We start from the raw sequence: 11,220 nt of genomic DNA on the forward strand, positions 1-11,220 counted from the left end.
CCAGAATTGGGCAGTGTTTTGTTCTGCTGTGCATAGGGTCGCTATGGACCGGTACCGACTCGATAGCACCTAACAACAACAAGAAGGGAAAAGTCCAGTGAGTAAAGGAAGAAAGACTTTTTATTGTCGTATTCTACAAGAAAGATTTCAGCAATGTTTCTGGATGGATTTCTGGAAATCCTACTGATTCCAATACTGAGTGGGATTAGAGTAGCATTGGTTTTAGTACAAGCAGGTAGGAACCATCACAATAGCATTACTATGTTCCTTGGTTGGCTCCTGGAGGCATTTAAATGTGTAGCCCTGGCAACTATGAAATCTTTTGACCTCTTAATCATATATGTCCATCCTACAAGTACTCTTAAGTGTTTCTTTATCAAAAATTAGAAGACCTTCTTCTAAGACAGCCCTAGAGAAATTTCTCAAATTTATAGCAAATACTCAATAGTTTTAGCTGCTGGAAAATGGCAAATAAGGTGCCCCAATCCACAGATGATTTTAAAACTTTGAAAACAGCTTGCTGTTGTTAAGTTTTGTCGAGTTGGTTCCAACTCATAGCGACCCTGTATAGGGTTTCCAAGGAGCAACTGATGACTTTGAACCACCCACCATGTGTTCAAACCCACCTTGAGGTCCAATGTTTTATCTCACAATGCCACACCAAAAAGTGTACTTTTTCCCTTTGAGAGAACTTGAGATTTTTTCAACTGTACAACTTATTTACTGAAGTTGATAGCAGAATTTTTTCTGTGTTTGTGTTCTGCAGGCTGAGGACCACCTGAAACACAAGGTCAGAAATAAATCTGAACGTGCTGACCTGGTTAATATGCACATACTCCAAGGTAAGCGACACTAAACCCTAAACCAAGTGGAACGTACTGAACATTGTTGTTGTTGTTCAGTGCCATCGAGTTGGTTCCGAATCATAGCGACCCTATGTAGGGTTTCCGAGGAGTGGTTGATGAGTTTGAACTGTTGACCTTGTGGTTCAAACTGACCATGCTGTCCAGTGCTTATCCTACAGTGCCACAGCAGGACTTCTGTCCATTGAATAGTGAGATATTTTTCTACAGTTCTTTGTCTCTACTTGCTAACCAAACTCACTACCACTGAGTCAGTTCCAACTTGTAGTGACCAAATAGGGCAAGTCGAACTGCTCCTCAGTTTCTGTAAATCTGTACGGAAGCAGAAAGCTTCATCTTTCTCCCTCAGAGAGACTGGTGGATTTGACCTGCTGACCTTTAGGCCAACACATAATCCTGACCTGACTGTGTAGAGTATCCACTGTTGAGTTTGAACCTCCGACCTTGTGGCTCAAACCAACCTTACAGTTCAGTGCCTTATTCCACAGCGCCACACCAGGACTCCACTTTTGAGTTGGTATCTAACAATTCTACATTATATAGACTTTGTAATTGTCAAGAAGGTGTCAGGCATGGATTCCAATCTCAACTGTGCCACTTCCTAACTATAAAATAAAACAAAACAAACAGTTGCCAGGGAGTTGATTCTGAGTTGTGTCACCCCGTGTGCATCAGAGTAAGACTGTGCTCCATAGGATTCTCGGTGTCTGATTTTTTGGAATTCGTTTTCTAGGTCTTTCTTTGGTCTCCAAAGAAAGCCTACATCTTTGGGAAGACTTGCAATTCTAACCTTTCAGTCAGCAGTTGACCATTTACATCACCCAGTGTCTACTCCTAACTGTATTTGCTGTTGTTGTTGTTATGTGCTGTGGAGTTGCTTCCGATTCATAGCGACCCTGCTCTGGTAGCGTAGTGGTTACGAATCGGGCTGCGAACCTCAAAGTCAGCAGTTCAAAACTACCAGCCGCTCCGCGGGAGAAAGATGAGGCTTTCTACTCCCGTAAAGATTTACACCCTCGGAAACCCTGTACAGGGTCGCTATGGGTCGGAACCGACTCGATGGCACTTAACAACAACAACAAGTGTCTACTCCTAACTGTATTTGCTGTTGTTGTTGTTATGTGCCGTGGAGTTGCTTCCGATTCATAGCGACCCTGCTCTGGTAGCGTAGTGGTTACGAATCGGGCTGCGAACCTTAAAGTCAGCGGTTCGAAACTACCAGCCGCTCCGCGGGAGAAAGATGAGGCTTTCTACTCCCGTAAAGATTTACACCCTCGGAAACCCTGTACAGGGTCGCTATGGGTCGGAACCGACTCGATGGCACTTAACAACAACAACAAGTGTCTACTCCTAACTGTATTTGCTGTTGTTGTTGTTATGTGCCGTGGAGTTGCTTCCGATTCATAGCGACCCTGTACAGGGTTTCCGAGGCTGTAAATCTTTACAGGAGCAGAAAGCCTCATCTTTCTCCCACGGAACAGCTGGTAGTTTTGAAATAGAGATATAAAAGTGGTAAAATGAAGATAACCTCTTAAGGTAATTATGAAGATTGAATAAGGTGTATTGTATTATAAATGGCTTAACAAAATATCCTGTGCATAGGAAATGTCCACCACCTGTTGCCAATTGCTTTTAGCCTAGAATGTGTGTGTGTGTGTGTGTGTGTAAATTTATATTCACTTTGGAATGGGAGTGTCTGTGGCTCACTAGCTGCTTCCATAGTAACAACTTGATTTTACTTTCCTAATGAAACCCTAAGGAGCTCTGGTAGCATAGTGGTTACGAATTGGGCTGCTAATCTCACGGTCAGCAGTTCAAAACTACCAGCTGTTCCGCGGGAGAAAGATGAGGCTTTCTGCTCTCATAAAGATTTATAGTCTCAGGAAACCCTATTCAGGGTCGCTATGAGTCGTAACCAACTCCACAGCACATAACAACAACAATGAAACGGTATACAGGGTCACTATGAGTCAGAATCGACTTGACAGCACTTAATAACAACAACAATGAGTCCAATGGCATCCTTAGGAAGGCTAGGCCAGCAACCAGTAACACTGACAGAAGGGGTGAAACCACAATGACCCCAAGGACATAAAATTTTTGTGCAGTGTTTCAACAAAAATGCAATTTTAATAAAAAATATACCTATAGTCAGTTAGGAGAAAGACTCATTAACAACCTGTGATGTGCAGATGATACAACCTTTCTTGCCAAAAGTGAAGAGGAGTTAAAATATTTGCTGATGAAAATTAAAGAGCACAGCCTTGGTTTGGATTGCATCTCAATGTAAAGAAAATAAAAATCCTCACCACTGGACCAACAAACAACATTCTTATCAATGGAGAAAACTTTGAAGTTGTCAAGGACTTAATTTTTCTTGGATCAACTATCAACACTCATGGAAGCAGCTGTCAAGAAATCAAAGGATGTATTGCCTTAGGCAAATCTGCTGCACAAGACCTTTTTAAAGTGTTGAAGAGGAAAGATGTCAGCTTGAGGACTAAGGTGCGCCTGACCCAAGCCATGGTTTTTTCAGTAACCTCATATGCATGCAAAAGCTGGACAATGAATAAATAGGACTGTAGAAGAATTGATGCTTTTGAGTTGTAGTGTTGGAGGAAAATAATGAAAGTGTCATGGGCTCCCAAAAGAACCAACAGATCTGTTTTGGAAGAAGTGCAGCCAGAGTGCTCCTTGGAAGCCAGAATGGCCAAACATCGTCTCTCATACTTCAGACATATTGTCAGGAGGGACAAGTTGCTGGAGAAGTATATCATGTTTGGTAAGGTGGAAGGTCAGAGAAAAGGAAGACCCCCAGAGAGATGGATTGGCCAAATGGCAGCATCAGTGGGCTCAAGCATGGCAACAATAGTGAAGTTGGCCCAGGACCGGGCATTGTTTCGTTCTGTTGTGCAAAGGGTTGCTTTGAGTCAGTACCAACTTGATGGCACTTAACAACAATAATTAGTTATAACAACAAAAGCGTTTTTTCACAAGCCCTGCTCATACATGTACAAATATTCCTACAAGGTTAAAACTCTCTGTTAATATAATTTTTGAACCTTCTAATGTGCTCAAGTTAAAGAAGTCATCACTGCCCAATCACAACGATGCTTCAAATCACATGGATTCATCTGCACATGCTACAAACACATGCTGTTGTTGTTACCTGCTGTGTTTTTATTATAGTCGTTGATCTTGTCGCATTTTCCAGTGTTTTCATTACAATCTTATAGCAATTACTATCTACGAGTCCATATCCGTAACTTTTCTGAAAATTACAAGGAAAAGGAGAAAAGTCAAAATAGGCTTCCTCTGAGTTACGAGTCATATTGTAATTAATAATGTTGCCATTCAATGTAGAAAGATTTTATAAAACACTTTTGTTGTTAGTATTCATATGATCTAAGAAATAGTACATTTAAGCAATTTACCACTATGTTTTTCACATGGTTCAAGTTGACAGTAAGCCTTACTAAGAGTTCTGTGTGGTCTGGTACAGAGGAGGAAGACCATGGTGGGGGTGGGGGGTGAGGGGTATGGTGACACCAAGAGTGACACCGCTGAGAGACCTCAGCCCTTGTGGTTCCATGGAAAGTAAGTCGTGGTGTGCAAGAAATGGCAATCTGGACAATATTACTGTCAGTCACCCGCTTCCCCATAGAGTTGTCTCAACTGTAGTTGCTTCTGTTGTAAAGTGCCATTGGGTCGGTTCTGGCTCATAGCGACCCTGTATAGGGTTTCCAAGAATCAGCTGGTGAGCTTGAACCTCGAGTGTGAAATGGGTTAATCTGGTAGTGAAATTAAAGAGGAGACACTTGTTCCTGCTCTGGGACTTAACATCACTGATTGGAAATCCCTTCAACTGCTTCTTCCCACCTTCCAAGAGTGCAAACTCTAACACCGCACTTTATTTCTATGTTTCACAAGCACTGTGTTGGGCGTCTACTGGGGGCTGGCTGCTGTGGATACAGGGATGAGACACAGGTCCCAGCCCACAAAGGAGTTTTGGAGTAAAGTAGAGGAGACAGAAGGAGACTCAGCAATTACAATCCGTCATGAAAGGAGAGGAAGGTGCATGGCCTTGTGGGTGTGTGGGAGAGGACCAGAGAAGAGGAGCATCTAAATCAGACCAGGGAGGAAAGGAGTGAGGAACTGAAACACAGAAACTAAGTCAGGTAGCGAAAGGTCAAAAAGTATTGTGGGCCAAGGGAAGTGGGTGTCCAGAGCATTGAATATAGTATAGGTCTAGCATGTGGATTTCCTTGCAAGATGCTACATTAGCTTTAAATAACATGGCATTCCTGAAATATAATGAAAATGGTGTATCCTGGTCCTTCAATCAGTATCACGCCTGATTTAAGTCCAGCTTTTCAAGACCTAGCCTCTTGCAATCCTGTAATATAGGTGGAATGTTCTCAGACATTCTCAGAACTGTTTCCAGAATGCTCAAGAACACTGATGGGGTGAGGAAAAGAGAACAGTGCTGAATTCCAGGGAAGTCTTCAGTGAGATATGAAGCATTGATGTGAAAGAGGCAGCCAAGCGGTACCAAGTCTCCAAGGGACAAGGGAGAGTGGCTTCCCAAAGAAGGTGACAAAGATAAATTTTCCCTCATCGCCATGGTATCAAGGAGACTGAGAGCAGCTGCTGTCTCCGCATCTTCGTAAATCACAGCTACACAAATAATCAAAGAAATGCTATTTCAAATGACATACAGACTTTTCAATTATCAAGTTGGTAGATTAAAAATAAAATTACTATGTGGCAAGAGTATGGGAAAACAGGCGTTCTCATACGCTGCTGGTGGGAGAGCAAGTTAGGTCAACATTTCTTGAGAGCAATTTGGCAACATGTATCAAGCTCCCCAGAAATGTGCCCACCCCTTTAACCCAGTGATTCAATTTCTAGCATTTTATCCAAAGAAAATAACCAGACATACAAGGATTTGAATACAAGGATGTTTATCATGGAATTAAGGATGACAAAACTTGAAAACAGTGAAATGTTAACAATAGGTGATGGACTGAATAGATTTTGGGATATCCATACAATTGAATACCTTCCAACTACTTAAAATAAGTCTTGCAAGGAATAGTCATTTAATGAGAAAAGACTTACAGCTATACATAAAGTGAAATTCTTGGGAGAAGAAATCGAAACATATAGTTCTCTATATAGTCAAATTCAGAGAAAAAGAAATCTATGAGTACGTATGGCAAGCAACATAAATAGCTTTTAAAAAAAAAAATCAAAAAAGGACACCTACCTATTTAAAAACAGTTGACTCTAACTGATAAGTTTCCCAAAACTAGCATTTACTTTCAGATACATTTTTAGTATTTTCCATATTATGACAATGAGTACATGTTCTTGTTGTTAAATGCCATCAAGTCAGTTCCAACTCATAGCGACCCTTTATAGGATTTCTGGTGTGGTGCTGTGGGCTAATGTGTCAGACTGCAAAGTCATTTGAACTGCAAGGTTGGTGATTCAAGCTCACCAGCTGCTCCTTGGAAACCCTATACAGGGTAGCTATGGGTAGGAATCGACTTGACGGCACTTAACAACAACAAGGAGAAATTGGTGGATATGAACTGCTGACCTGTGGTTAATAGTCCAGTGTTTATCCAACAGCAACATGTTGTTAATGCCATAGAATTGATTCTGACTCATAGAGACCCTGTATAGGGTTTCCAAGGAACAGTTGGGTGGGATTGAACTGCCAACTCAACACCAGGAGTTCAATATTGAAGTTAAAAAGTAGCATTTTTCATGCTTCAGTAATTATAATATTATATGGCTGTTGGTGTGGTGCTGTAAGATAAGCACTGAACTACTAAATGCAAGGTCAGTGGTTCAAACTCACCAGTTGTTCCTTGGGGTCTCTGTGAGTCAGAACCAACTCAAGGGCACTTAACAATGGTGTTGAATTAAAATATCAGGCTATGAACCATGAGATCCCCCAGTTATGTCTGTCTACTGGTTCTCATTGAATTCCTTCTTCTCCCCAACTAAAATCGGGAATCAGCTCCCTGAAGCACCAAGGATTCACTAGTTTACAAATGACCCCAGCTCTCCAGGAGTTCCCTGTCTAATTTCAGAGGCAGCAATACGAGATTGAGGAGATCTGGTAGCATAATGGTTATGAGTCGGGCTGCCGATCTCAAGGTCAGCAGTTCAAAACTACCAGCTGTTCCTCAGACGAAAGATGTGGCATTCTGCTTCTGTAAAGATTTATGGCCTCAGAAACCCTGTGCAGGGTCACTATGAGTCAGCACTGACTCCATGATACTTAACAACAACAAATATGAGATTAAGGCTCAATTGCTTGTAAGTGCTAGAGACAATCAAAAAAAAAAAAAAAAAAAGGAATGGCTTGGGGCAGAGGGCGTGTTTAGGAAGACTTTCTGCTAGGATCAAGGCTAGAAGTGAAGGAAAGGAGGCGAGAAGCCTTCTAGAATGGGAAAACACAGGTATAAAAGCAAACTCAGTAACTATGGTCCTAGAGTAGAATCGTTTGCTCAGCCGGGTGGTCGGTGTGGGATGGAATCTTTGGTCATAGAGTCAGGCAGAGGTCATTTGCAACAAGCCTGCAAACTCAGACTGAAAGACTTGCATTGAAAGGAACATCTTGCCTTTCTGAAAATCAGTATTTTCTGAAAATTATCCCTGTGCAGAAGGGATCAGAAAGTGCAGGTGTGGTGTTGTAGGATCAGCACTTAAGAACAATGATAGGATGGTTTGGAAAAGATTGGAGATTAGGAACCTCACTTTTTTGGTAAAGGGTTTTGCAAATGTGACTTCTAGACAAGTTTGTCTTGTTTCAACCATATAGACATCCCAGCCTCTGCTCTGCGGAGAATTTATGTTAACCTCCAGACATAAGGGGTGGGCTAGTATAGTTTGATAAAGCTAGAGCAGGACATCTAAGAGGTTTTTCTGTAAATATCTCACCTTTTACATTTCTTAGAAGACACTGAGGACGCTCTGGATTGTGTAACTGGTCAAGCGCTCAGCTGCTAACTAAAAGATTGTTTGTTCAGACACAGCCAGAGGTGCCTTGGAAGACAAGCCTAGCCATCTGCTTCCGAAAGGTCACAACCTTGAGAATCTTATAAAGCAGTTCTGTTCTGCACACACGGGGTCACCATGAGTAAGGATTGACTCACCCGAAACCCATTTGTACGTGTCAGGAATGTTGCAATGGCAAATGTTTTGTTTCATATGAGAAGCCTTCAAAAAGTTTGTGGAAAAATTCCACTATCTTTTGATTCCATTGTCCACAAAATGTTTTGAAGCCCCCTCATATGTGCTCTGTAAGATAAGCACTTGACTGCAAACCACAAGGTCAGTGGTTCAAACCCATCAGCTTCTCCACAGGAGAAAGATGAGGCTTTCTGCTCCTGCAAAGGTTTACAGCCTCAGAAACCCTGTACAGGGTCGCTATGAGTCAGAACCAACTTGACCACACTTAATAGCAACATATATGCTAACTACAACCAATAAAAAGGACATTTTTCTTAAAAACATAAATTTTAGAAGGAAACTGCAAACTTCTATAGAATCTCAACTTCTAGTTCTTCATTATAATAACATCTGGTTGCTAGATTCTCCTCCAAGATCTTCCATAGAAAGGATTCAGGGCCTAAATTTAGAGAGGAGGTTTCATGTCAGTACCGTATGGTTGTGGATTTAAGACTTTGCAAGTGACCTTCCTCACACGCAGATGATGAGAAATCACCAATAGGATAAATGCAACATTAAAAATCCATTTGTTTAATTGATTAAGTAACCATTTTAAAGGACTGATTGTCTGGGTTTTTTTCCTCTTATGGCTGACCTAGATATGTGAGTCAACCCATTACCACAGCACTGACAAGCCTGTTGCTAAGTACCATCGAGTCAGTTCGGAACCTTAACAACCCAGTATAGGGTTTCTAAAGCCTCACCTCTTTATAGGAGCAGAAAGCTGAGCGGCTTGGTGATTTGAACTGCTGACTTTGTAGTTACAGTCCATTGGGTAACAAACTACACCACTAAGTCTCTACCAGCGAGTCTTCTTGTTGTTGTAAGTGCTGTGAAGTCAGTACTGACTCATAGCCACCTTGTGTAGAGTTTCCAAGAATCATCTGGTGGGTTTGAACCACTGACCTTGTGGTTAACAGTCCAGTGCTTATCCTACAGTGCCACATCAGGAGTCCATCAGCAAGTCTAAAACCCTTAAAAAGTCATGCTCTGGCGCAAGGAAATGGAGATAAGACTCTTATGGTACAATAGTGAATAATTGTCATCAGGACTGACTGTGAGGGTAGGAAATATAGAGGTAGATGTTTTTTGACAAAAAGGAGGAGAGTGATTGATTTTGCAGCCCAGGAGCGGAGGTCCCTGGGACCATCAAGTGAAAAGAACAGAGAGCAACCTCCCCAGAGAGGTAGTGATGCCAGGGATGGAGACAGAGATGATGATGTGGACAGATGGAGTGGCTAGGGACACTGGACTCAGGGAGGGAGAAGGGCTGTGTGCTGGCAACTGGGGGGGGGGCAGGCCTGTGAGGTTTACCATTTGGTTATTTGATGATGCATGAAGGGGATTGTAATCATTGCAATGAAACGAAATGCCATAGGATGAGTGTAAAGCTGATGTTCTCCCATGTAAATCTCACAATAAAAACATTAAAAAAAAAAAAATGCTGCAACTAACCACTATAACAACACCCAACCAATCAACCAAGTGACGTCAAGTCTGTCTGACTCGTGGCGACCCCGTGTGTGTCAGAGTAGAACCAGGCTCCATAGGGTTTTCAGTGGATGATTTTTCTCAAGCAGATTGCCACGTCTTTCTTCCAAAACAACCCTGGGTGAACTTGGACCTCAAACTTTTCAATTAGAAACCAAGTGTATTAACCATTTGCACTATCTAGGGACTCCAGTGACCTCCCTAGGTCAGATTTACTGGCTGCTGACCCTGCTGCAGAAACTACAGAACCAATTGTGCATCCTTTTCCAAATGCTGTAACTCAAGGTCAGCAAGTGCATTAAACCCCATGGACTGCCTGCTTTTAGAATTGCCAAATGGCGCTTCCCCCCGCCCCCCACACCCACCCCCAAATCTTTGCGAAACAAGTGTGCCTGATTCTCTATTTGTTTTTATTTGGAAGTATCTGGTCTTTAGTGTTAATCCATGTGCAATGATGATTGCATCAAAAAATTATTAGGATGGTAGAGCACAGTATGACACAATGTTCTATAACAATGAGCAAAAGAATACAAACCTTTATGGAAAAAGACACCACAGTTCTAGAACTGATCCTTTTCCTTTCATCCCTTCAGCCCCCACTGCAGAAAGATCCATTGCATCCACTCAGATGAAGCTGAAAAGAGCCCGACTTGCAGATGATCTTAATGAAAAGATTGCTCTCCGGCCAGGGCCCCTGGAGCTGGTGGAGAAGAATATACTTCCGGTTGATTCTGCTGTGAAAGAGGCCATCAAAGGTAGCTAGAATAAATGGCTTGCCTTCCCTTGGTGCTCTGAGCCATGAGGGCAGAGGTGAGGCTTTGACACTGAGAAGATCTGATGGGGAGGCCCTCTCATTAGATTAGAGTCAAGCCTGAGGTTGATGTCCCAATGTTCTTGTTGCTGGTAAGTGCCGTGGTGGACTCAGTTCCAAGCCATAGCAACCCTGTATAGGGTTTCCAAGGAGCAGCTTGTTGGCTTGAACTGCCAACCTTGCAGTTCAAATGACTTTGCAGTCTGGAGTATTAACCCACAGTGCCACACCAGGACTCCAATATATTCCCCATAAGCAGAGGTTCTGAGAGTCAGGAAGAAACCTTCGTTCACTCCACTCAGCCTGGAAAATCCCTTTGCAAGCTGGGTCAGCACAGACTAGTTTTGCTATAGTCAGGCCATTTGAGAATGGGATGGAATTGAATCCTCAGAACATCTGTCCTATGAGGCCATCCTCACCCTCCTGCTCAGGAGTCATAGCTCTCTGTGACCAGGGTAGTCTAGACCATTCTGACTCCTGGGGCCTCCATGTGTATGAGAGTCTTCAGTGGCTGATTTTTTTGTTTTGGAAGTAAGTCACCAGGCCTTTTTATCGAGGGACCTGTGGGTAGACTCGAACCTCCAACCTTTTGGTTAGCAGCAGAGGGCGTTAACCATTTGCATCGCTTCATTAGCCTCTGGACTGGTGCAGTGGAAAGAACACTGGGCCTGACTCCGTCTGACCGAATACCTGACCTCAAGCCCAGTTTAGGTGCCGAGTGTTGATGCTTAGGCAAGTCTCATCCCATCTCTGGCCCTAAGTTTCCTCCACACTGAGGTGGAAATGACAATACCCGTAGACTCCACA

The 11,220-nt window shown here is 42.7% G+C and overlaps 1 protein-coding gene across 1 annotated transcript in view; it reads left to right on the forward strand.

Moving 5' to 3' along the window:
• The window catches only part of MYOCD (myocardin), an 86,941-nt gene that overhangs the window by 18,105 nt on the left and 57,616 nt on the right, over positions 1–11,220 (forward strand). Inside the window, exons 3-4 of the mRNA XM_006863439.1 lie at positions 767–842; positions 10,196–10,357. Coding sequence (XP_006863501.1) covers positions 827–842; positions 10,196–10,357 — 178 coding nt within the window. The 5' untranslated portion in view covers positions 767–826. The remainder of the gene's footprint in view (positions 1–766; positions 843–10,195; positions 10,358–11,220) is intronic.

The sequence above is a fragment of the Chrysochloris asiatica genome, unplaced genomic scaffold (genome assembly GCF_000296735.1).
Source record: "Chrysochloris asiatica unplaced genomic scaffold, ChrAsi1.0 scaffold00054, whole genome shotgun sequence".
Lineage (NCBI taxonomy): Eukaryota > Metazoa > Chordata > Mammalia > Afrosoricida > Chrysochloridae > Chrysochloris > Chrysochloris asiatica.